Source organism: Emys orbicularis, chromosome 9 (genome assembly GCF_028017835.1).
Source record: "Emys orbicularis isolate rEmyOrb1 chromosome 9, rEmyOrb1.hap1, whole genome shotgun sequence".
Taxonomy (NCBI): Eukaryota; Metazoa; Chordata; order Testudines; family Emydidae; genus Emys; species Emys orbicularis.
In genome coordinates this window covers 91,086,374-91,113,385 of record NC_088691.1, presented here as the reverse complement: position 1 = coordinate 91,113,385, position 27,012 = coordinate 91,086,374, and the positions used below count along the sequence as shown (strand labels likewise).

At 51.3% G+C, this 27,012-nt stretch overlaps 1 protein-coding gene across 1 annotated transcript in view; it reads left to right on the top strand.

Moving 5' to 3' along the window:
- SLC7A14 (solute carrier family 7 member 14) overlaps positions 1-27,012 on the top strand; it is a 51,211-nt gene that overhangs the window by 7,785 nt on the left and 16,414 nt on the right. Inside the window, exon 2 of the mRNA XM_065410832.1 lies at positions 23,401-23,637. Within this exon, the coding sequence (XP_065266904.1) occupies positions 23,401-23,637 (237 nt within the window). The remainder of the gene's footprint in view (positions 1-23,400; positions 23,638-27,012) is intronic.

The following is a 27,012-nucleotide window of genomic DNA, read 5'->3' as shown; positions in this document are numbered from 1 at the left end:
CTCTTCTACTCCTAGGGCTCCCACCAATGTTAACATGGGATCAGCTGAAGCAGTAATAGCTTCCATGGGATTTGTGTGTAAATAAAATCCCCTAGTATGGACATCACCTAGAAAGTGTGTATATACATACATACACACACACACCCCTTAACTAGCACCAACAGAGGCCACCACCTGCTAATAAGCAAGCTAAAAAACCTCAAAAGGAATTAGGTTTCTAACTTTAAATAGAAATTAGGAGCCTAATTCCTTTTGAGCATTCAGCCCTCAGCATCCATACCAGTTAAAATCAGGTTAGTCTCAGTTACGATGCATCTTTTGTCATGCAGAGAGGTGGGATAGCTGATGAGTGGCTCATCCCTATGTCCTCACTTATATCTTGTAAACAATATATCCCAACCACCCAGGAAGCTGTACAATAAATCCCCTGACATTCTCCAGGTTGAGGATGCTAGGCTCTATTTCAAACAAAGCTATTTGGTGACTTCTTCAGCGTGCTTAGATCTGAATGAATGTTTAACTCGAATTGTCTCAGGCCATCCCCCATATGAAAGCAAGGAAGGAGGACAACATATTCCAAAGGCAGCAGGATCCATGGGCATCATCTGCTTGTCTAGCCCACAAGCCAGCTAAACACCTGTTTCCAGCAGTCACATGGAATAGCTAGCAACAGAAGCTGTGTGTCAAACTGCTCTAAATCAGAGAAGCAGGAAAGCACCTTAGCAGAGTGCTGAGACAACCCATCCTGAGCCATTCTGTGCTGCAAAGCGGGAAGTCACCTGTGCCAGATGCACCCTGCCCCAACATCTCAAAGCAGGATGCCACCTGTTACTCAAGACGCTCAGATCCACCCTAAGCCACTGTTTACTGCAAGGCAGGATACTTCTGATGCTCGATGTGAAGCTGCTGGCTGCCTCATGTAAGGTTTAACCCAAACAAGAAGTCAAAGAATGGAGATTTAAAATAAAGCTATAAAATAGTTCCCAACTATTTAAACAGCCTGTCTGCTGAAAACACAGCTGAGTGGTTTGGGTTTTTTGCTCCTGAATAATATCAGTAACAATATAATTATACCAGTGTAATGATAGTTATACTAATTACAAGCTGCAGCTGAGATTCAAGGGGGGGGGAATAATGGATGGAAGAAAAATGGTCTGTGAAAAAGATTGTTCTCCCAACCAGCTGTTTTGTGGGTATGTTTTCTGTAGAAAGCCAGCAATCACCTCCCATTGGAAAAAAATCTAATTCAGAATTCAAAGGAACATTGCAGGGAGATGTACCGTGTCTTCTGTTTGCAAACACTCCATTTACAGACTTGGAGCACGACTTTGTCTGCATGTTTCCTACATCACTAAATGAAGAACTGTATTCCTGCCATGTACACAGAATGGCGTGGGGCAAAATAATTGGATTCTGTAGAAAGTCTATAATCCACAAGTACTGGGAACTCCTCAGAAACTTAGACTCAGACTCATAGACTTTAAGGTCAGAAGGGACCATTATGATCATCTAGTCTGACCCCCCGCATGATGCAGGCCACAAAATCTGACCCACCCACTCCTGGAATAATTCTCTCCCTTAACTCAGCTGTTGAAGTCCCCAAATCATGATTTAAAGACTTGAAGTCGCAGAGAATCCTCCAGCAAGCGACCCCTGCCCCATGCTGCGGAGGAAGGCGAATAACCTCCAGGGCCTCTGCCAATCTACCCTGGAGGAAAATTCCTTCCCGACCCCAAATATGGCGATCAGCAGAACCCCGAGCATGCGGGTAAGATTCTCCAGCCAGACCCACATTGACCATTGATACTAATTACCAGCGATGGCAGTTACTGACTTATTGACTAAAATCACGTTATCCCATCAAACCATCCCCTCCATAAACTTATCAAGCTTAATCTTAAAGCCAGAGAGGTCTTTCGCCCCCACCGTTTCCCTCGGAAGGCTGTTCCAGAACTTCACCCCTCTGACGGTTAGAAACCGTCGTCTAATTTCAAGCCTAAACTTCCCGACGGCCAGTTTATATCCTTTTGTTCTCGTGTCCACATTAGTACTAAGCTGAAATAATTCCTCTCCCTCCCTTGTATTTATCCCTCTGATATATTTAAAGAGAGCAATCATATCCCCCCTCAGCCTCCTTTTGGTTAGGGTAAACAAACCGAGCTCCTCGAGTCTCCTTTCATACGACAGGTTTTCCATTCCTCTGATCATCCTAGTGGCCCTTCTCTGTACCCGTTCCAGTTTGAGTTCATCCTTTTTAAACATGGGAGACCAGAACTGCACACAGTACTCCAAAGGAGGTCTCACCAGCGCCTTGTATAACGGAAACAGCACCTCCTTATCCCTACTAGAAATACCTCGCCTAATGCATCCCAAGACCGCATTAGCTTTTTTCACGGCCACGTCACATTGCCGACTCATAGTCATCCTGTGATCAACCAGGACTCCAAGGTCCTTCTCCTCTTCCGTCACTTCCAACCGATGCGTCCCCAGCTTATAACTAAAATTCTTGTTAGTCATCCCTAAATGCATCACCTTACACTTCTCACTATTAAATTTCATCCTATTACTATTACTCCAGTTTACCAGGTCATCCAAGTCTCCCTGCAGGATATCCCGATCCTTCTCCGAATTGGCAATACCTCCCAACTTTGTGTCATCCGCAAACTTTATCAGCCCACTTCTACATTCGGTTCCGAGGTCAATAATAAATAGATTAAATAAAATTGGACCCAAAACCGAACCTTGAGGAACTCCACTGGTAACCTCCCTCCAACCTGACAGTTCACCTTTCAGTACGACCCGCTGCAGTCTCCCCTTTAACCAGTTCTTTATCCACCTCTGGATTTTCATATCGATCCCCATCTTTTCCAATTTAACCAATAATTCCTCATGCGGTACCGTATCAAACGCTTTACTGAAATCGAGGTATATTAGATCCACCGCATTTCCTTTATCTAAAAAATCTGTTACTTTCTCAAAGAAGGAGATCAGGTTGGTTTGGCACGATCTGCTTTTCGTAAAACCATGTTATAATTTGTCCCAATTGCCATTGACCTCAAGGTCCTTAACCACTTTCTCCTTCAAAATTTTTTCCAAGACCTTGCATATTACAGATGTTAAACTAACAGGCCTCTAGTTACCCGGGTCACTTTTTTTTCCCCTTCTTGAAAATAGGAACCACATTAGCTATTCTCCAGTCCAACGGTACCGCCCCCGAGTTTACAGATTCATTAAAAATTATTGCTAACGGGCTTGCAATTTCTCGCGCCAGTTCCTTTAATATTCTCGGATGAAGATCATCCGGTCCGCCCGATTTAGTCCCATTAAGCTGTTCGAGTTTGGCTTCTACCTCGGGTACTGTAATGTCAACCCCCCCTCCTTTATTCCCCTCCGTTACGCTGCCTCTATTCCTAAACCCTTCATTAGCCTCATTAAAGACCGATGCAAAATATTCGTTTAGACATTGTGCCATGCCTAGATTATCCTTAATCTCCACTCCATCTACAGTCTTCAGCGGTCCCACTTCTTCTTTCTTTGTTTTCTTCCTATTTATATGGCTATAAAACCTCTTACTATTGGTTTTAATTCCCCTCGCAAGGTCCAACTCTACACGGCTTTTGGCCTTTCTCACTCCATCTCTACATGCTCGACCTCAATAAGGTAGGTTTCTTTGCCGATCCCTCCCCTCTTCCACTCTTTGTACGCTTTCTGTTTTTTCTTAATCACCCCTCTGAGACGCTCGTTCATCCAGCTCGGTCTAAATCTCCTGCCTACGATCCGTTTTCCCTTTCTCGGGATACAGGCCTCCGACAGCTCCTGTAACTTCAACTTGAAATAATCCCAGGCGCCTTCCGCCTTTAGATCCATAAATATGTTAGTCCAATCCACTTCCCTAATTAGTTGTCTTAATTTATTAAAGTTAGCCCTTTTGAAATCGTAAACCCTAGTCTCCGATTTAATTCTGTTAATCCTTCCATTTAGTTTAAACTGAATTAGCTCATGATCACTCGAGCCAAGGTTGTCTCCTACAACCATTTCCTCAACGAGGTCCTCACTACTCACCAAAACCAAATCTAAAATGGCATCCCCCCTCGTCGGTTCAGTAACTACTTGATGAAGGAATTCATCAGCTATCACGTCTAGGAAAATCTGAGCCCTATTATTGTTACTAGCATTTGTTCCCCAATCTATATCCGGGAAGTTAAAGTCTCCCATGATTACACAGTTCCTATTAGTATTTACTTCCCTAAAAACATTAAAGAGTTCTCTGTCCATATCCAGGGTAGATCCCGGCGGTCTATAGCACATCCCAAGCACTATCCCAGGGGAGGCTCTAGTAGTTTTTTTACCCAATGTGAGTATTGCCCAGACAGACTCCGTCTTATCCATTCCATCACTTATTATTTCTTTACAGTTTATCTTATTGTTGACATACAATGCTACTCCCCCACCTTTACCTTTGTTCCGGTCGTTCCTAAACAGCACATACCCTTCCATACCTGTACTCCAGTCATGACTACCGTTCTACCACGTTTCGGTTATTCCTACGATATCCGGTCTCATTTCTCGGACCAGGAGCGCCAATTCCTTCATTTTGTTACCTAGGCTTCTCACATTGGTGTATAAACATCTTAATTTGTGCCGTTTAGCCTCCCTCCCATTAGTTATCCGATTTGGTACGGACACCGTACTGCCAGTATGACCTATTAGTCTAGTATCCATCCCCCCCATCTTCCTTATGTCCAATCTCTTCCCCCCGGCTGTATCAGTTCTTATCTCGTCACCCTCCTTCTCAATGTTGTAATTTGGCGTGGAGATTAACTGGACATCTCCCAACTGTCTCCCCCAACTTCCTAGTTTAAAGCTCTTTTGATGAGATGAGCCAGCCTCCCTCCCAGAAGTCTATTTCCTTCCCTACTTAGGTGAAGTCCATCCCGTGAGAACAGTTGTCTGTCCCCGAAAGCCTCCCAGTGGCCATACATCCCAAAGCCCTCCTTATAGCACCACTCCCTTAGCCAACTATTTATCATCACAATCCTGTCAGCCCTTTGCTGCCCTTCTCTAGGAACAGGCAGAATCCCACTGAAAATGATCTGAGCCTTGATTTCCTTAAGCGTCTTCCCCAGCCTGGCATAATCTCCCTTGATTCTCTCTCTAGCGAGAACCTAGCCGTGTCATTCGTTCCTACGTGAAGGATGATCAAGGGGTTCTTACCTGCTCCTTTTAGGATCCTTTTCAACCGCAAGTCCACATCCCGTATCTTAGCACCCGGCAGACAGCACACCCTTCTGTTCTCTGGGTCCGCCCTGGTCACAGGCCTGTCTAGCCTCCTCAGTAAGGAGTCCCCAATCACATAAACCTGCCTTTGCCTGGTGACAGTGTGATCTACTAATCTATCCCCTGTTCCCTCTAGTCGCAACCCCTGTCTGTTCCTATTTTCCCTTATAGTCCCTCTTATGCCACCCTGTACCATCCCGGGGCCCAGATTTGGTGCTGTCTCCATCAACTCCTCCCCTCTTTCTATGGGACTAGCCGCTCTTCTCTTCTTCCTCACCCTCCCACCTTCAGTGACCACCTGCTGCACCCCTTCCTCGTTATCCAAACACCCAAACCTGTTCCTGAGCTCTATTTCTCCTTCACTGGCCCTCCTTTTCCTTGGCCTGCTTCTCACGGCCACATGCTTCCACTGCCCTTGTTCTCCCCCTGACATTCCCCCCTCACAGACCTTAGCCCCTGGTTCCACCTGTACCCCTGAGCATTCCCCTTCAGCCACTCCCTGCCTTTGCTCCATTAGCTGCTCAAACCCCCTTCTAAACTGTACCAGGGTATCTACCTGCATCTCCAAACCTCGGATCTTTTCTTCCAGCAGCTCTATTAGGCGGCATTTCATGCAGACATACCTCTGGTCAGGCACCCCCGCTAGGACCATGTACATACCGCAGCTGCCACATGCAATCATCTGCATTGTGTCCCACGCTGCTTGGCTCATGGCTGCTGTGGTCTCTGCCCACTGCACCCGGGGGAACAGAGCACACGGGGCACCGCGCCCTCCTGCCTCCCCTTCCAACTCCCACTCAAACTCCCCTGTTAGCAGCCCTGTTTGCCGGCTCCTGTGCCGCTGCTCGCAGCTGTGCCACTGCCTGGCTGGGCGGCCGCTTTTATAGGCCCCCTAATCAACTTGTTTAGCAATGAGAAGGTAAACAGCATTTAATGGAGATAGTAGGTTGCTTTCAGGGAGGTGTTTTGCAAAGGGCAGTTTTTTTATTTTAGTAACTGAGTAATTTTTGTAAATCAAAACAAAAGCCAAACAACAAGGTCCCAATCCTGCAAACAAACACTTACACTTGGGAATCAGTTTTAAGAGTCCTATTGAATTCAATGGGGCTATTCACGCAAGTAAAGTTAACCATATGCCAACTGTCTGGAGGACTGGGGCATAAGTGATCCTCTCTTTTTGACTATATTTATGGAAAACACGATCTAAAAGGATTTTTGTTTCTAGTTAGTTGCACTTTCTGGGTCTCCTGCATTAGAAAGATGTTGCAATGTCTAGGTTAAGTACAATAAAAAAAACACCCAACCTAATTTCTACAAATACTTTAATGATTACAAGACCCTGATTTTACAAAACTGAAGTGTTAGGCTTAAGTTGTCCTGATCGAATGCTTCTAACACAACATTCATGACCTCACGCAAAATGAGAGAACACTAGGGGAAGTTGAGGAACCAATCTCCTCATACACCATTTTTGCACCAGTGTAATTCAACTAGCTTCAGAAGTGTTACTCTTGATTTACACTGGGGGAAGAACACCACTGCACGGTGTTTAACTGGCAGACACAGCTATGTAAAACACTTCTGCTTGCATAGATTTTGCAAAGCTGAAGTAGCATGTTTGGGTCACTTAACTTCTCAGCTCTTTACAGTCACTGGGAGATTTAGAGGGGAGGAAGATTTAGAGGGATGAGAACCCCAATAATTCCTAACAAACCTGGTGACATTCCCTGATTTGGCTTCCTCGTCCTTTTCTTCCCCTCACCTCCTGATCTTCTTGTCAAGCCTCAGAGCCTTTCACTTACCTGTTGCTGTCTTTTGGGTTGCCTATGGCTTGAATCCTTTCCTGCCAAGATCTTCTGGAGGTGGCCAACCGACCCACTCCATCTGCTGAGGGAGCCAGCAGGGAAGCCTACTGTGACCCCATCTCCCCTGGGCATCATTGGAAGGGGGCAGGAGAATCTGTAGAGGAGCATGGTTTTCACAGTTGCTCTTTCCTAATGGAAACTAAACTGATGTGGGTGTTAAGGACTTTTGCACAGCACTTCTCTTGAGAAGCTTATTAGAAACCATTTTATTAGCTGGTCCCCAGTCAGGCCACTCCTTAAACAGTCATTGCAGCCAGCCTCTTCTAGAGCACAGCAACTTTCATGGGGTCCCCTCACTCCAGCCACCACTACAAAGGTTCCCCTGTGCACTAGTTCCACTTCCTCTGGAGCAGCCAGTGCTCACACCCTACATTCTAGTGGCAAGAACAGTGTGTTTGGAGTCATTTACATATTGTGTTCCCCATCATTTTTCATATATTTCAGATATGGTCAAACATATTAGCCACTTTGCTGCTGACACCTATCTGTGCATCAGGTGACACACAGTATTGCCAACTGTTGTGATGTTTTCCATGAGTAACGGAGTTTCAGAGGGTGCTGGAGCTCATCTGGCGATGACGCGAGATGCTCCATGCCCATCGCAAAGTTGAGCCCTGCTGGAAGCCAGCACTCATCTCCCCTTCAGTCACCATTCTCACAGGGGGAGGAAGCAAAGAGCCCAGCGCAGCTCTGCTCCCTCCTTCCCCTCCCGTGAGCAACAGCGACAGGGCAGCTCTGCTGCTCCTCCCCCCTCCCACATCTGCCTTGGATGAGGGCAGAGGGGGATGAAGTGCCCCTGGAACTGCCACCCCCAGCCTACAAAGGGAGAGGGGACCATGCTGCAACCCCTCCCCCAGCCTCAGAGAGGGTATGAAGAAGCCCAGGAAGAGCAGAGGTGGGGGCTGAACTGGTGAGGGTTGCGGGGGACAGGATTAATTCCTGGGCAGGTGGATGGACAGATGTGAAGATGAGAGCTTCTGCATCAGGGGCCAAAGGCACCTTACCCCATAGATTTGGGAGAGTGGGTAATACTAATTGTCACACAGATGCTGGGGATGGCGGGGCCGGGGAGGAGGTTTCCAAAAAAACACCCCACCAAAAGAAAAGTATGATCTTGTAGTGAAGCGGCCTGGCTCCCGAAGGCCCCTGAGAGGGAGGAGCCAGAACAGCCACCCAGGTGGGCGGAGCCAACCCCAGAGGGGGAAGAGCCAGAACCGCCACTCAAGTGGGCGGAGCTACCACCACCTGTTCCCGCCCCCCGGAAGTCAAGGGGCGGGACAGGAAGTATAAAAGCCCAGCCCCAACACTCAGTTGGAGCCGAGCGGCCGGCGAGGACAGACGTTCCGGCCCGGGCTCCTGCGAGACGGAGCCTACCCCGAGCCCGGTACCTGGACGCAGACGGGCCAAGCCTCCCCAGACCCAGGCACTCTAACACCCAGCGCTGCTCAAACCTCCCGCTTGGCAGGTACCCCGAGGTGGACTGGCCCAGCCGGCCCCGAGCGCGGTACCCTGAGGTGGACCGGCCGAGAGTGCCCCAAGGAAGGTACCCCGAGGGGGACTGGCCCAGCCTGCCCCGAGCGCGGTACCCCGAGGCGGACCGACCGAGACTGCCCCAAGGAAGGTACCCCGAGGTGGACTGGCCGAGCCTGCCCCGAGTACGGTACCCCGAGGAGCCACCCGGACCTGAGCCGGACCCGAGACCGGAGGAGCGGCCCGACCTAGACAACCTCCAGCAACCCGAGGAGCCCATGGTGTGGGACCCCGGTGCCGAGCCCAGCGAGGAGCAGGTACCCATGGAGGAGGAGATGGGAAGTAGCCCGGGGATAGCAGACCCCGAGCCTATGTCAGTGTGTTGCGGGCAGGATCCCCACTGACCCCGCGGCAGACGGACTGCTGCGGATAGGGCCCCGGGCTGGAACACAGTGGAGTGGGTGGGCCTGTGTTCCCCCCTGCCACCCCCACGCCGGGTGGCAGTCTCTCCTCCTCCCTGCCTGAGGGCCTGAGCCCTGAACTGCGTGTGTGTTTGCTCAGCCCCTACCTGAGGGCCTGAGCCTAGAACTGCTGTTGTGCTGCCCCGCCCTGACTGAGGGCCTGGGCTTAAACTACTGACTTTGTTGCTCAGCCCTACCTGAGGGCCTGAGTTTAGACTGATTGTTGCTGCCCCGCCCTGATTGGGGGCCCGGGCTTAGACTACTGACCTTGCTACTGTGTGCTTGCTCAGCCCCCACCTGAGGGCCTGAGCCTAGAACTACTGTGTGCTGCCCCGCCCTGATTGAGGGCCTGGGCTGAATTACTGACTCTGTTGCTCAGCCCTGACTGTGGGCCTGGGCTGATTGTTTGCTGCCCCGCCCTGACCTAGGGCCTGGGTTGCCCTTACCTGCCTGCTCACTCCCTGACTGAGGGACTGGACTTACTAAGTTTGTGGTGCTCAGCTCCTCCTGCAAGGACCTGAGCCCCCCCTGAACTATTGGTTAGTGCTCAGCTCCTCCCGCAAGGACCTGAGCCCCTTTTCGAACCCTGGGGTATCACCCCGCTCTGAGCTAGCCTTCGGGCTTATTGAACTGTGTAAGTCCCCAGCTCCGGTTGAAGGAACCGGAGCTTAGGACTGGTCCACTGTCCCGCCCTGCCTGAGGGCTGGAACTCCTTGCAGCGGCAGGGAGCCTTTTGTTTAGCCCCTGCCTAAGGGGCGGAACCCTTAGACCTCCCGGATACGAGGTCTGACGTGGCCGTGCAGTGAAGCGGCCTGGCGCCCGACGGCCCCTAAGAGGGTGCAACCCCCGCACCGGACTATTAGACGTGGCGCCCAACGTGGGGCCAGTTGCCTAGCATGTGGGCACGAGCCCTAGACGCCGGTGAGAAGGGGGCGATGGGAGAGAGGCCTCCCGCCAGAGAGGGAGACCTATCCCAGCTCCTGACCCGCATGACCGAGAGTCAGGAGCAACAACAGGCGGCCCTGGTGCAGTACCAACAAGAGCACCAGGCCGCCCAGAAGCAGCAGCAGCAGCAGCTCGTAGAGCAGCTGGGGGTCCAACAACGGCAACTGATCGTCGACCTGGTCGCCCAACAGCAGGACTTCCAGCAGAAATGCCTCCAGCAGCTTGCCGCGGCCCTAGCCCGACCGGGGGAACCCCTACCTGGGGTCGTCCCGGGGACCCCGCGGCCCAGCCCCCCAATTTGGTTGACGAAGATGGGACCCGAGGATGATCCCGAGGCTTTCCTCGTCACTTTTGAGAGGGTGGCTGTTGTCGCCGGCTGGGTCCCGGAACAGTGGGCCACCATCCTGGCCCCATACTTAACGGGGACTGCCCACACGGTCTACCGGGGCCTGTCGGCGGAAGCAGCCCAGGACTACAATTTAGTGAAGGCCGCTATTCTGGACGCACTGGATGTGAGTCCAGAGACCTTCCGCCAACGCTTCAGGGACTTGGTCTATCCCCCAGGGGCCCGACCGCGGATGGTGGCGCAGGAACTACGGGAGACTTGCAGAAGGTGGCTGCAACCCGAACGCCGGACAGCAGAAGAGGTAGTGGAAAAAGTGATCTTGGAACAATTTACCCAGGTCCTCCCGACGAGGGGAAGATCCTGGGTCCTCCGCCACCGGCCAACGACGGTGTCAGCCGCCGTCACCTTAATGGAAGACTTTCTCGCGGCTGAGGTCCCGTCGGGGTCCGCTGGCCGGGCGGTCCCAGCCCGGACGGAGCACCCCAACCCTGAAAAGAGGGGGCCGCCCTCCCGGACAGCCACGAGTGTTCCCTTCCGCAGCATGGAAGGCCGGGCCCGGGTGACCGTGCCCTCCGGAAGGCTCCCACGGAACCCGGTAGCCACCGCCGGGGGATATAGCCGGGCCTCCCCCGGGGGTGACCCAGGGGCACGGCCACGGCCGGAGCAAGCCACCCTGGGACCCTGCTACTCCTGCGGCAAGTATGGCCATTTGCGGCGGGATTGCCCTGAACAGGGGTGTGCATTTGGCCAAGTATATTCCGGGGAAGGCCGTGCTCGACGTTCACAAGGGGCCAAGATCACCGTGCCCGTGGCCATTGAGGGACGCCAAGCGGTAGCCCTCCTCGACTCCGGCTGCGGCCAAATGCTGGTCTGCCAGGCCTTAGGTCCACCGGCCGACGGCCACCTGGAGAAGATTCCCCTGCAGTGCATCCACGGAGATGTACGACTCTACCCCAGTGCCCGGACCCAACTGACCATTGACGGGGTCACCCGGCAGATGACGGTGGGGCTGGCGCCCCGGCTGGCGTACCCAGTGATCCTGGGGCGGGACTGGCCCGACTTTACGACCGTCTTACGTCACCATCTCGGGAGTAGCCCGCAGGCCACACCGGCCTTGGGAGGGGAGTCCCCGGAGACCGAGGAGGACGAGATGGAACCCCCCGTCCCCACCAGTTCCCCAAAGGGGCGAGAAAACCCGCCCCGGGGCGGGGGAGAGGATTCCCCGACGCCCACAGATTTCTGCCGGGACCAACGGGCCGACCCCACACTCAGCCGAATCTACGAACAGCTAGCCTCCGTGGACGGGACGATTCTCGACTCCCAGCGAGCGGCGCAATGGCCCCATTTCGAGTTACGACGAGAACGCCTGTACCGCGTAGAGAAGGACTCCCGTACCGGGGACGTCCGGACCCAGCTTCTTGTGCCGAGGTGTCACCGCCGGGCGGTCATGAAACTGGCCCACGACGTCCCGGCGGCTGGGCACCTCGGGCACGACAAAACGCTGGCCCGGATCCTGGGACGTTTCTTTTGGCCCGGGGTCTATCAAGAGGTGAAGGACTATTGCAACTCGTGTCCCGAATGCCAGCTGGCCGCCCCCGCCGGGAACCCGAAGGCCCACTTAGTACCGATGCCTCTAATAGAAACCCCCTTTGAGCGTGTGGCCGTGGACCTGGTGGGGCCCCTCCCGAAGAGCAGCGCAGGCTTCCAGTACATCCTCGTCATGATGGACTATGCCACCAGGTTCCCGGAGGCCATTCCTCTTCGGAACATCTCGGCCCGCACCATCGCCATGGAGCTGGTAAAGGTCTTTGCCCGTGTAGGCCTGCCCCGGGAGCTCCTCACGGATCAAGGGACCAATTTTACATCCCGGCTGCTCAAGCAAGTCTGTGAAACCCTAGGGGTCAAGCAACTCCGCACCTCCGTCTATCATCCCCAGACCGATGGTTTAGTGGAGAGATTTAACCGGACACTGAAAGGGATGTTGCGTCGGTTCTCCCCGGAGGACCTTCGCCGGTGGGACCAGCTCCTTCCACCTTTGCTGTTAGCCATACGAGAAGTTCCCCAGGCATCGACTAAGTTCTCCCCCTTCGAATTGCTGTATGGGCGGCGACCCCGGGGCCTGCTGGACCTTATGAGAGAGACCTGGGAACAGGCTCCCTCCCCGGCCCGGGGTCTCCTACAGTATGTGCTCCAACTTCAGGAACGCCTAAGGCAGGCGGGGGATCTGGCACGGGAGAACTTAAAAGCCGCCCAAGAGACGCAGGCGGAGACGTATAACCGGGGAGCCCAGACTCGGGAGTTCCAACCCGGGGACCGGGTATTACTCCTTCTTCCGTCTAATGAATCGAAAATCCTGGCCCGATGGCAAGGACCCTATGAGGTGGTCAGGAAAGTGGGCCCGGTCACGTATGAAATTAATCAGCCGGACCGGAGGAAGAGGATCCAGCGCTATCACGTCAACCTCCTTAAACCTTGGAGGGAGCGAGAAGGGCTGTTGATCAACCCCTGCCCACCAGAACCAGAACTGGGACCCCAGGTTCCCCACCCCGGAGACCCCGAGGAACCCCAGCTCGGGGAGACCTTAACGGAGGACCAGCTCCGACAGACTCGGTGCCTCCTCCGAGCTTTCTCCCGCACGTTTACGGACCAGCCGGGATACACCTCCCTGGTATACCACCGGATACAAACCGAACCTGGGGTAGTGATCCGGGGGACGACCCGGCCCCTGCCCTATCATAGAAGACAAATCGTGGAAAAGGAGGTACGGGCGATGTTGGATCTGGGCGTGGTGGAGCCGTCCCAAAGTGAGTGGCGCAGCCCGGTGGTGTTGGTGGCAAAACCCGACGGATCCCAGCGGTTCTGCATTGACTTCCGACGCGTCAACGCCATCTCCAAGTTCGACGCCTATCCCATGCCTCGGATAGATGAGCTGTTGGCCCGCCTGGGGGAGGCCCAATATATCACCACCCTGGACCTGAGTAAGGGGTACTGGCAGATCCCCCTGGATCCCGCCTCCCGTGAGAAAACTGCCTTTGCCACCCCCACAGGTCTCTATCAGTTCACGAGGATGCCCTTCGGCCTCCACGGAGCCCCGGCCACCTTTCAGCGCCTAATGGACCGCCTCCTCCAGCCCCATCAGGACTACGCGGCCGCCTATCTAGACGACGTGGTGATCTACAGTCCGCGATGGGAGAACCACCTGGAGAGAGTCGCAGCCGTCCTGAGGTCCCTGCGGGAGGCCGGGTTGACTGCAAACCCAAAAAAATGTCGCATCGGCTGGCAAGAGACTAAGTACCTGGGCTACGCTATCGGGCATGGACAGGTAAAACCCCTGATCGGGAAGGTCCAGGCCATCGCTAACTGCCCCCCGCCGACCACAAAACGCCAGGTGCGGCAGTTCCTAGGCTTGGCCGGATATTATCGGCGATTCATCCCCCGGTTCGCCGCAATTGCAGCCCCCTTAACAGGGCTCCTAACAAAGGACCGCCCACGACAAGTAAACTGGACTACTGAGTGCGACGAGGCCTTTCGGACTCTTAAGAGGTGCCTCTGCAACGAGCCGGTCTTGTATAGCCCCGACTTTAACCTGCCGTTTGTCTTGCAGACCGACCCCTCGGAAGTGGGACTCGGGGCTGTCTTGTCCCAGGACGTAGGGGGTGAGGAACATCCGGTCCTTTATATTAGCCGGAAACTGTTCCCACGAGAAAAGAATTATGCGGTGGTCGAGAAGGAAGCCCTAGCCGTGAAGTGGGCTTGTGAAGCGCTCCGGTATTACATCCTGGGAGTTCCCTTCACCTTGGTCACCGACCATTCCGCCCTTCAATGGTTGGCCCGCATGAAGGACCACAACATGCGGGTGCAACGGTGGTATCTGGCCCTCCAGCCGTTCGCCTTCACGGTCCGCCATAGAGCTGGTAAGGATCACGCGAACGCGGATTTCCTCTCTCGGCTGGGGGGTGAGGAATGGGCTGGCCCCGCTGCACGGGAACCAGCCTTGAGGGGGGGGCCGTGTAGTGAAGCGGCCTGGCTCCCGACGGCCCCTGAGAGGGAGGAGCCAGAACAGCCACCCAGGTGGGCGGAGCCAACCCCAGAGGGGGAAGAGCCAGAACCGCCACTCAAGTGGGCGGAGCTACCACCACCTGTTCCCGCCCCCCGGAAGTCAAGGGGCGGGACAGGAAGTATAAAAGCCCGGCCCCAACACTCAGTTGGAGCCGAGCGGCCGGAGAGGACAGACGTTCCGGCCCGGGCTCCTGCGAGACGGAGCCTACCCCGAGCCCGGTACCTGGACGCAGACGGGCCAAGCCTCCCCAGACCCAGGCACTCTAACACCCAGCGCCGCTCAAACCTCCCGCTTGGCAGGTACCCCGAGGTGGACTGGCCCAGCCGGCCCCGAGCGCGGTACCCTGAGGTGGCCCGGCCGAGAGTGCCCCAAGGAAGGTATCCCGAGGGGGACTGGCCCAGCCTGCCCCGAGCGCGGTACCCCGAGGCGGACCGACCGAGACTGCCCCAAGGAAGGTACCCCGAGGTGGACTGGCCGAGCCTGCCCCGAGTACGGTACCCCGAGGAGCCACCCGGACCTGAGCCGGACCCGAGACCGGAGGAGCGGCCCGACCTAGACAACCTCCAGCAACCCGAGGAGCCCATGGTGTGGGACCCCGGTGCCGAGCCCAGCGAGGAGCAGGTACCCATGGAGGAGGAGATGGGAAGTAGCCCGGGGATAGCAGACCCCGAGCCTATGTCAGTGTGTTGCGGGCAGGATCCCCACTGACCCCGCGGCAGACGGACTGCTGCGGATAGGGCCCCGGGCTGGAACACAGTGGAGTGGGTGGGCCTGTGTTCCCCCCTGCCACCCCCACGCCGGGTGGCAGTCTCTCCTCCTCCCTGCCTGAGGGCCTGAGCCCTGAACTGCGTGTGTGTTTGCTCAGCCCCTACCTGAGGGCCTGAGCCTAGAACTGCTGTTGTGCTGCCCCACCCTGACTGAGGGCCTGGGCTTAAACTACTGACTTTGTTGCTCAGCCCTACCTGAGGGCCTGAGTTTAGACTGATTGTTGCTGCCCCGCCCTGATTGAGGGCCCTGTCTTAGACTACTGACCTTGCTACTGTGTGCTTGCTCAGCCCCCACTTGAGGGCCGGAGCCTAGAACTACTGTGTGCTGCCCCGCCCTGATTGAGGGCCTGGGCTGAATTACTGACTCTGTTGCTCAGCCCTGACTGTGGGCCTGGGCTGATTGTTTGCTGCCCCGCCCTGACCTAGGGCCCGGGTTGCCCTTACCTGCCTGCTCACTCCCTGACTGAGGGACTGGACTTACTAAGTTTGTGGTGCTCAGCTCCTCCTGCAAGGACCTGAGCCCCCCCTGAACTATTGGTTAGTGCTCAGCTCCTCCCGCAAGGACCTGAGCCCCTTTTCGAACCCTGGGGTATCACCCCGCTCTGAGCTAGCCTTCGGGCTTATTGAACTGTGTAAGTCCCCAGCTCCGGCTGAAGGAACCGGAGCTTAGGACTGGTCCACTGTCCCGCCCTGCCTGAGGGCTGGAACTCCTTGCAGCGGCAGGGAGCCTTTTGTTTAGCCCCTGCCTAAGGGGCGGAACCCTTAGACCTCCCGGATACGAGGTCTGACGTGGCCGTGCAGTGAAGCGGCCTGGCGCCCGACGGCCCCTAAGAGGGCGCAACCCCCGCACCGGACTATTACAGATCTTTAAAAAAAAGTCTTGATTCTTTGGGCTAAAATCATGATTTTCGGGGGCCTGACTCGTGATTTTTGATCTCTTGTGGTTGGCAATAGCCAACAGATCACTCTGATGCTGCCTCATCCACCTCCTAGGTGAGCTTTGAAGAGCTGTCATTCTGTACCCACTCAGGACTTTGACATTTCCAGTCTGCTGCACACCAGAGTTAGAGCTCAGACCATCCTGCTCCAAATGCACAGGATTCTACCCCTCAAGCCAAAGAGCAGCCTCGGGCTTTTGATGCCTGCTTGATCCGTTCCAATTCTATCCAGTAAAAGGTAGAGGCACAAAATCATAATAGAAAGTTAGTTCTTTTCTTCCACTGATTTCAGAGCACTACATAAAGGCAGTAAATATATCATTTGCCTTATTTTATGTACAGAGAAACTGAAGCACAGAGCGGTGAAGGAATTTCCTAAGATCACCCAGAAAGCCAAGGGCGAAGCCAAGTCTTGTATCCCACTCCACTACCTTATCCGCTAGATCATATACTATAAACATAGGCCCAGTCCTGCTCCCACTGAAATCAATGATTGTGGGGGGGGGGGGTGTATTTATGTATGGCAGTATATCTATGATGCATACAACCAATGCATAGAAGAATATATTATCATTCCATATGGCAACTCTAGTGGAATAATTAAAACCTCAGATCATCTAGTCATATTAATAAGTCATCACTCTTGTTGATACATACTCATACTGGCACAATCTTCTTTGAACTTTGTCTTTTCATTGGCTAACCTCAAAGAAGGATGATGATTTTTAAAGCCATCAGAGTGTGAAACAGAATACCTGCCCCCATTAAGTCATCTGTTTCATAAACCTTTCAGGCATGTAGTAATCTCTTAATGTCTTACGTTTGCCGATTGCATGCATTTTTAATCAGCTTTGAATAATGACTTTTTAATATGTGGATGGATGATTAGGGTTTCTCGTTGCTCTTGCAGCTTGGACTGCATGTCAGAAAAACTCAAGTGTCATTTTCAAAAGCACTATTATCTCTGCAAGTTAAAAAGTGTGTGAAACATACAAAAACTCCAATAAACAAGAACACAAGTGCCATTGCATTTAACGTAAAGATTCAACAGTTTTCCGTTTACACTGAATGTTTAAAAGCTGCACTTATTATAGAGCATTGGCTTTATAAAATTACAAATTCACTTTCCTTCAGATACCAAACTGATTAAAAACAAAACACTGTTCTGAATTTGCAAAGAAAAGTAATTTCTGGTAAAACGTTAAATACATTTTCCTACACAACGCTCAATAATGGCTATAAGTCATATTTTACTTGTTAAACCCCTCAAGGAAAACATGGTACTATGGTTATTATGGAAGCACAGATGGCAATTACACAGTTAAGGGGGGGGATGAATTTTAAATTTAAAGCAGCAACTCGGTTTGTTAAATATGAAGAATACAGCATATCCCTCCCAAAATTACAACACTTACGCTGAGTACAGAATGAATGTTCTAAGAATTTACAAGTAAATCTGTTAATTAGAGTTACACATTTTAAAGGAGTTCTTTACAAAGTTTAGCACCCTGGATCAGGCCTCTTTTTTTTGGTCCCCAATGGTCTTAATGTAACAATAATATGGGAAGCTTGAAGAGTATGTGAAAGCTCACTGAAGTCTCCCACGCTGACTACATTTGAAGACTTTTTTTTTTTGGCGCTTTTTGTGATTAATGGCCATTTGTCACAGTTATTTTTCATAACTGAAAGCTTATTGTTCTTCAGCCTCTGTTAACAGATATTGTTCTTCTGTGGAAAACATAACTGCCCTCTTTCACAATGGCCACTGGCTCCTAATGCGCGTAGTGGGAGTGAAGCCGAGCTGCCCTCAGGGAAGACAATGTTCCCATCTGTACCAACTTTTGGACTATGGACCTTCCTGTGAAAGGTGTTAACCTCTCATTTTAGCAGTGGTCCTCCCATGCCAACAAAGGCATTCCAGCTGTCTCAGCACCAGGTCAGACAAAAAGCCCCCAGGCCCTACCACTCTTATGGAACCTTCCAGAGCCCACAGTATCACATGACAGGTGTGACATTAAAGAGACACGGGAAAGCCCTAAAATGATTGTGTAGTTTGGATGGGCATTTGGGGCCTGATCCTATAAGCCCTCAGAACTCCAATTCTAGTCAACAAGAAATGTTTGACCTGAGTGCTTGCAAGATTAGGCTATCATTGGATATGCAGAATGTGGCAAGCTGTTCTAGGAGGTGGACTTGGAAATTCATTCCTTATTAAAAGCAGACTACTTGCATTTGATTTGCCAACAGTTCCACATGCCCCTTTATGCAACTGGCCTTAGCCAAAAATTATTCAGCTCCCTGGCATTGTGGAGGCCTCAGGCAGTGATGCACCTTCGTCCCTCCTGTTCTCTGCCTGTGGCACACACTAGTTTAATCTCCTGAGAGCTGCAATATTTTGCTCTAAAATTCTGGTTGAGAGGCTGCATGCAGGGGTAGTATTTAATGACCTGTGATATATAGGAGGTCCAACTAGATCTAGTTGTCCTTTCTGCTGTGGTGCTGGAACAGTTTGTATAGTGGGAGTGCTGAAAGCCATTGAACCAAACTGCAAATCTTGTATATGATGGAAACCACTTCAAACCATGGGGTGCAGCAGCACTCCCAGCACCCCTAGTTCCAGCACCTGTACCTTTCTGGCTTTAAATGCTATGACTCTGTATGGAGGTAGCCCTGTTTCCATTCACAGAGGTGATGAATGAAAGTGATCAAATATTCCTTCCAAGAGATTTCTTTCAAATGAATCACTGCGGGAAGAAGCAGCAGCACACCTGGCGGGGTCTATGTAGGAAAGTTCATGCTAAATAGAAATAAAGGCATAGTTCAAATGTTAAGTTGGTACAAATTACTTTGGGGGGGAAGTTGTAAATTGCAGGAAAATCCCATCTGATCACTGGAAAAGGTCCCCACTGCACTGGAGTCTGACCCTGGCCCTTGACACAACCATGCCACTCCCATTGAACAGAGGGCAGAACAGTAGTATAAATAAAATAATAAATGGTGTCTAGACACTTTGGGAAGATGCTGAAGAGAGTTCCCACCAATCAGCATCCAGCCACCTTAGCCATTCTAAGGACTACACAGGTCAGTCCTTCAGACAATCCACCAGATTCTGGTCTGTGGGGAATGGGGATTTCCCCCCCCCCCCCCAGTGGGTGTAGCTTTGGTGCACTTGGGAGACCTTTGTTCACTGATCTTAACTACGGTTGTGTCAGACTTGAACACTCATGCAAATGCCCTGTTAAGGGTCTAGTTATTACTATTAGTTGTAGTATAGCATTAGAAGGTCCAGCTGAGATTGGGATCAATTTCCATTAGGCACTGTATAAACACACAGACAGTCCCTACCCAGAAGAGCAAACAGTCAAAATAGACATAACAGATTGGGGGGGAGGGGAACAAAAGCAGAGAGAGGTAAAATGATAATATTAATGAGGAGGAAGGAACAAGCTAAAGCAGGGAAAGAACAGGTTAAAGAATGTTATTATTTAGATAAGTTAGATGTAGTCAACTCAGGAGGGCCTGACAAAATTCACCCTGGGATACTTAAGCAATCTCAGAACCATTAGCAACGATCTTTAATTCTAGCATGAAGCACAACAGAACACAACCCTGCAAAAGCAGCATTATTGTACACCCATCTCACACACAGCTCTCGCCTGATCAGATTCTTGCTCCAAATAGGAATAATTGCCTGCCTGGGTGTGCGGCACACAGTGGTTATTGCAAGGTCCTTGACATACACAAGGTCATACACCGTGCCCCCTAATCTCAGCCTCTCTCCTCTGGCTCCCACTACAGAGCACTCTTTGGCCTGGCCTTTCTGTAGGCTTGGAGAAAACTCAGAAGTGGAGCAGAAAGCTGCTGGGTGGGAGTCTCAAGACAGCCTGCATGCCATTGAAATAAGATTTGTGCTCCTAACTCACTTAGGCACTTTTGACTATCCCAGCCTCTGTCCCCATGCTGACTTTCCAGTGGCCGGGGTCTCTGGCAGGTGCCCAAAGTATGGTGCTATCTCATCAGCTCCCCATTGAGGAGCACTGCCTAACCTGTTACAAGCACACTCTGTTGCTTTTCTACCATAGGTACCTTTAATCCTTAGTTTCCAAGCAAGATTTAGCACAGGTACACAGCAAGAGGAACCTGCCACACGACTTTCTTTCCTCTGAATATCCCCCTTTACTGCCTGTTCCTTCCAGTTATATCTTCTCCCAGTTACTGAGTTAGTTGTCTCATTAGCCCAGCAACTATCACCCAGGTGTCAGCAATGCCAAGAAAAACTGGTCAATTAATTTCACTCAAGCTTGCAATCTTCCCAGTATTGCAGCCTTTCCAGTCCCCGGGTGCTACGGAGAGTACCCTGTGACAGACAGCCTGGCCAGGATTTCGCCAGGGGTGTGTAACTGCTTATGAAACGGTAATCACTGGAATAAAACAGTAGAGTTGGAAGCAAGTTCTGCAGCAATAAGGTTCTGACAGCAAGAGTGGCACCAGTGCTGCTAGTCTAAGTGGGGTTAATAACAGCTTGTCCATCGTAACAGAGAGAGAATAGCACTGAATCAGTGATAGCATCAGTAATCTGCTGCCATAGAGAATGCACGTGCACCCTCTGTGTCTGCCTGTACATGTATTTGAGGGGGGTGTCTGTGCTCAGAGTTCCATCGGTGGCTGACAGTTAAACCCCTCCATTGATATTCAAGGTTCTGGTCACCATCTACAAAGCCCTAAATGTCAGAGACCGCCACTCAACCTGTGTTTGTCTGGATGGGGCTAGGGCATTCTCAGCAGCAAGCCCTCTTCTCTGGAATTTGCTCCCTTCAGAAATGGCCCTGAGCCCAAACCTGGCCACTTTCAGACAGAACCATAAAGTGCACTGCTTTGTCCAGGCTTTTTCATAATTTCTGAATCTGCCTCCCCTCTCACCTAGCCTGCTGGCAATGGCATTCCTCTTCCTCCTTCTGAAGAGGATGCTGATTGTCATGGGATATTGATCCATCTAAGGCCTTGGTCTCTGTTTAAGCGTGCACAGGGCACCCCCAATACTGTGGTGGTCAGGGCCTGCAAGAAATACAAATAAACCATTTCTGCCCTCCTATGCACAAACAGGACACCGATTAGCTTGACTAGTATTTATGCACACATCTAAGGCCCACAGGTACTGGTGGCATTGCAGTATATTGCTACGGTTAGTAATATGCAGAAAAGAACTTAGGAAATAGAGGCTGGGAATAAGACTTTTTGGGGGGGAAAGTTGAATCCACATTGTTTTGGGTTGGATGAGGAAGAAGGGAGAATTCTATCTCCACCAAAACTACTACACTGTCGTACGGTTCATGCATTGAGCCACTTTTTTTTATATAAGCACTTCCCATTCCTGGGTTACAAGGCAGCTGGTCTTTAAACCTCTGTTTTCTTTGGCATGGTACATGGTTCATCTGAGATAACCCACAATTAACAGCAGGGCTGCAGCATATAAAGTACAGCATGTCAGTAATAGCTTACCCCCATTAGAGGAACCGAAGAACAACCCTCCACAAGCCTCAGAGCGTCTCAGTCTTTGTTAGAATGCCACGTGATCAAAGTCTGGCAGCATGTGTGCATGCGTCATCTGCTTGGGGAGGAGTCTATGGGTTTGCTGATGGTGTTTTGAACTGTTTATGTGGGCTGGCTGAAAATTTGCCATTGAATTTCCCTCCCCCTTTTTTAAAAAAAATGGAAAATGGATTTTCAAGTAAAAATGCTTACACCCCTTGGAGACAGTCTTTCCTTGTCTCTGTTACACCATCCTGGCTGAATACAGATAGTTGGGGGTAAGGACAAGGACTCTCTTAAAGAGCCTGCCCCTGCAGTGCCAAAGTCATCATCACCACAGGAGCTGCATGGAAAGCGAGTAAAATGGTTCCTTATTCTCAGTCATTGTTTTTTACAGATGCTCATAAACAAGCACAAAGGGAGTCACAGCTGCTTAGCAGGGAGCCCAGCCCTATTGACGTCATCAGGCCCGAGGTGCTCAGCACTTCTGAGGATCAGGCCTTTAGACTGGAAGCTCCTGGGCAGGGACACGGTCCTCTGCTGGTTTTGTACAGGGCTAGCACTCAGTCATCACTCAATAAATAACGGGAATACACTGTCATTCAGTTCTAGCATGACTTGCTCAGTCGCTCTCACTGCCCTCTTCCCCCCACCGTCTCTCTCTTACTTACAACATAATTATTAGTCCTCTTGAGACACAGCAAGAAATGTTTGACTGACTGATCCCTGTTATATCCAAAGCTGCATGAGAAGCATCTTACTTAAAAAGCCTAAGGCTATTATTATTCTAACAGCAGCAGCCAAGACCTGGGCTTGGCAAACGTCTGACTTTCCATATCCTCTTTCAGCTCCTCGCAGATAGTAGGTATGGACGACGGTTCCTCAGACCTGTATCCCAGATACTTGTTCTCAGTACAAGCAATAGACAGCATAGTAAATTACTACCCAGCTCTCAGAGCTATCGTAGCCCACAGATAAAGGGAGAAGCAGATTGGATTTCTTCTCTTTTTTTTAATCTAATTTTGCCTGGTTGAATAACATGCGTGGAAACATTTATCTATCTCAGGAGCCAACCAAAGACCCTGGCCCTCCATGCTGTGTGTTTACCAGCAGTACTCATGGATGGACTCCGTTCTGAGTTCCCAGGGGTTGCCACACCCTCTCAGAGAGGCCACGTTTGGCATGCACACACACATGCGGGATATGCATGCACAGATTGCATTTGCAGGTGTTCATCTGCTAGCCAGCCCCCTGCTTTGCCCACACAAATCCACATTTGTGTGCCCCTGAGATCATGAATAGCTGGGTGGAGATCTCTGGCCTTTGTTTGGAGCAGGTCAGGCTGGATGGTCCTTTCTGGCCTTAAAGCCTGCTGAGAGTGTGCACACAAAATTCCACCTAACCCTTTCAGAGGCCAGACTGAGCTGCCTAGGAGGATTATTTCTGTTATATTAGTAGCGTGTGGTAGAGCTCTGCAGGCCAGCAGCTGTGGCCCAACCTCCTTCCCACTCCTTTCTGCACCTAAGGGGATTAGAGAAGGAGTAGTCCCTGCACTCCCCAGAGCAGAGGGACTGTGACTGCGCCCAGGGTCTTTATGCAGGCCATGCAATGTGAGGAAAGCTCATTGCCCTCCCCTACACTGAACACCCATGTACGAGCCAGGCACAGCCCAGCCCATAGTTAGCTTTCTCTTTTGTCCAGCACTCTGCATTTTCTCATGGCCATTTGTGCTTTCTAAACAGGTGTTTGTTATGCTGAGTTCGGAGTGCGTGTCCCGAAAACCACAGGCTCTGCCTACACCTACAGCTATGTGACAGTTGGAGAGTTTGTGGCATTCTTCATTGGCTGGAACCTGATCCTGGAGTACCTGATTGGCACAGCAGCTGGCGCAAGTGCCCTGAGCAGCATGTTTGACTCCCTGGCAAATCATACCATCAGCCACTGGATGGTTGACAGTGTTGGAACATTAAATGGACTGGGTGAGAATTAGATTAATACTCTTGTCATGTAATGTGTAGTTACGTGTGTTAATGGGGGCCTGAGAGGCAACTGAAACCTCCTTGGAAATCAGACAAGGATGGCATGCTCTGTTCACTATTTACCACCCAGTCACCTCTGCCAATAGCAGTCTTGCCATGTAGTTACTTGCGGGCATCCCAGTAGAGTTGGAGTGAGGCGGCAGCTTACCTCTCTGACATCAGGTGTGCTGCCATGCCCAAGGTACCCTCCTTCTGTGGTTCTGGTTCTCTCTCTGGAGGGAGCCCTGCTCTGGTTGTTTTTGGGCTTTTGGCCCCGTAGCTAAAGCACAAGTCTTTCAAAAGAAAGCCCAGTTAATAGTGCCCAAAACAAGTCCCGCCCCCTCCTTGGGCAGCAGCCCTCTGCCTAGGGTCTGTGCGACCTGCAAGTCCTGTTCCTTGATTACAGGCATCACTTTCTCCTCTTGTACCAGGGGCCAACCCATCCTTCATTCTCACGAGGCCATGACTTCTCTCTGAATCCTTTCCCTTCATTTCAGGGGCTTCCCATCACCCCAAGGGCACTGTAAGGGAGCCCAGGCCCTCCACTACTCCAGACTCAGGCCCTCTGACCCTGTACCATGCAGCGGCTGTCTGCCCTGCTCACAATTCCCAGTGCTTCTTCCATCCAACTTCCCCTACCTCACCCTGAACCTTCTTAGAATCTTTCCTGGACTCCCTTCCCAGCTTCTTCTCAGCAGGGAATGACACCAGCGCTGACCAGGCCTCCAGCCATGGAGAGCTTCCTTACCCCACTGCTGTCCTTCCCTTGACTCTCCTCACCTTCCTATCAGCCGGGGACCACCAGGCCCTAACTACGGGGGAGCCACCCAAGTCCCATTCCCGCTTTACACCAGGAAGGTGGGCTTGTCTTTTATCCTGTCTCACCCTTCCCATCAGGCCTTGCTGTAGCATATAGTCACCTAGGAGAAAAACCAGGCATAGATGGGGCCTGAGCCTGAGCCTGACATTGGCCCATGCCTTATCCATGCCTGGTTTTGCTTCTAGATGAGATGTGACAGGTGGGTTTTCAGGAGGGATGTCTGAAACTGCCAACCAACCCTGGTGAGTGCTCCCTCCTCACCTAAGGCCTAATCCTGCATGGTGTTGAGCTCCCTCAACTTCCACTGAAATCTGCACTTTGCAAGATCAGGCCCTTACTGATTAATGCAGATAAACAGGTGGAAGTGGGAGCCTGTTGTTTCCTCACTGGCTCATGATGGAGGAACCTTAATCCATGAGTTAAAGACCTTTGTGAGTGACTGTGTCAAAATACTGCTGCTAATTCCTTCAGTCACACAGTGACTCTCTCCATGCTGCTCAGACACAGGGCAGTTTAAAAACTCACAAAACGCAGTGTAAAAGTGGAGACAGTATTTAAAAAGCCACACAATCTGGGGTCCTCTCAAAAGGGCCTGGTGTTTGCAGGGGGCGGGGGGGTCGCCAGTGATTCCAGCTGCAAACACTCCCAGAAAACTAAAGATTAAAAGGAGAGGTGGACAAACTGAGGAAGATGCCTCCAGGGAACATGATCCACAGGCTCAGGCTGACTATAGCACAGGCAGGCACTGTGCTGCACTCTCATGATCAAACCCACTGAGATACACAACACACAATCCAAGTGCCACTCATCCTGGATCTTTCTCACTGCCCCGTTTGATCAATAGCTGATGTTTGCAGTGCTCACCGTTCCACTCTTTCCACAGCATTTTGTAGGCTGCTTTGCCCTGCGCTAGTGACAGAATTTGTAGCAGGCTCACTACTGCTGAGGAGTTCTCCGTCTGGTGACACAACTGGAAAACATTCGTTGGCTGGAAGGAGCATTCTTTGATGCAGTCAGAGGGGCCAGAATAAATCATTTTATTGGTGCTAGCAATGGGTTTGAAGCAGCATGTTTTGCTCCAAATGCAAACAGTCTCAGAGCTTGGCTTGTTCCAATCCAGTGTTCTAGTTCGACTTGGTTTAGAGACAGGCTCAAGGGGTGAAGCTGGGAATGGCATCTGGAGTGGAACTTCCCTGCAATTTGGGCGGGGAACAGGTCTGGGGCTTCTGTCTGAGCCCATCTCTAATTTATACCCATCACATGGAAAACAACATGTGTTTTATTCTCTGCATTTGCTAAAGTTCTCTCTGGCTACTGTGGTATAAGGACACTACATGGTTTCAGGGGGGTGCTTATCACACATACACACATGTTGATGACAATAACTGCTAGCTAAAGCAGTGTGCTTCCACTCTAGTACAGCAGCAGGTGAGAAAGTGCATGCATGGATGCTGTGTTAGTAGACTGGCAATCAAAGCAACTTCTCCAGACCCCAATTCCCGGTTAATCAGATGGGCTGCATCTGTAATATAATAAAAACAAACATTTCTGAGCACCCAGCCAATGGCAGTTTTAGAGCCAAATCATAATATATACATTATGCTGTTTAATTTTACATTCCCCCATTATCATCGATGCCGAGCGACTCGCCAGACGCAGATGGCAGTCTGTGAGCCAGTGGAGGGCTTTCAGGGGTCAGGGATTCAGCAACATGGCTTCTACAGACAGGAACCGTGCTGCAGAGCCAATTTTAATCATTACTGTCTAGATTTCCTTCTACAGGGACCAACCAGCTGCCTGGAGCACAAACATCTAGTAACTGCTTGCTAATTTCTGTGATTTCCCTATTTGTCTAGCAGCCCCCGTACTACTCTGTGGCTGATGCTAATGAGTAGCAATAGATCACAGTTCTGATAAATGTTTCATACAAAATTAATGTTTGATTCATTTTTAATTCAAGGCTGGCAGAGTGGATGACTAGGTGATTTTGGAAAATGGAGGCATGTCATACAGTTTAGGACCTGATCTTTCGTTCTTTGCTCACCCAAAATTTCCTTTGACTTCAGGGCAAGGAATGGAGGGTGGGTTCTTTATCCTGAATGAAAAATGGTAATCCATTCACAGTAAATAATTTGACCAGGAGCACCGCTAGCTTTTCTGCCGCCCTAGGCGGCGGAAGGTCCCGCCCTGAAATGCCACCCCCCACTGAGGTGGCGGAAGGTCCCGCCGCCGAAATACCGCCGCTGTCACCACCTCCCAAATTGTAGTGCCCTAGGCGACCGCCTAGGTCGCCTAATGGGTTGCGCCGGCCCTGAATTTGACACACAACTGAAAGCACTGGGAAATGCCATACTTAGAAGAGACCAATAGTCCAGTATCCTGGTTCTTACAAGGAAAGTGCTAAAACATTGCAAGGCACCTGGTTGTTGTGCCATTCTATGAAATGGGGGTAAATGTCTTCCTGACCCTAGCTAGTAATCATTTTGTGCCTTAAAGCCTGGGGGTGAACATCTTTG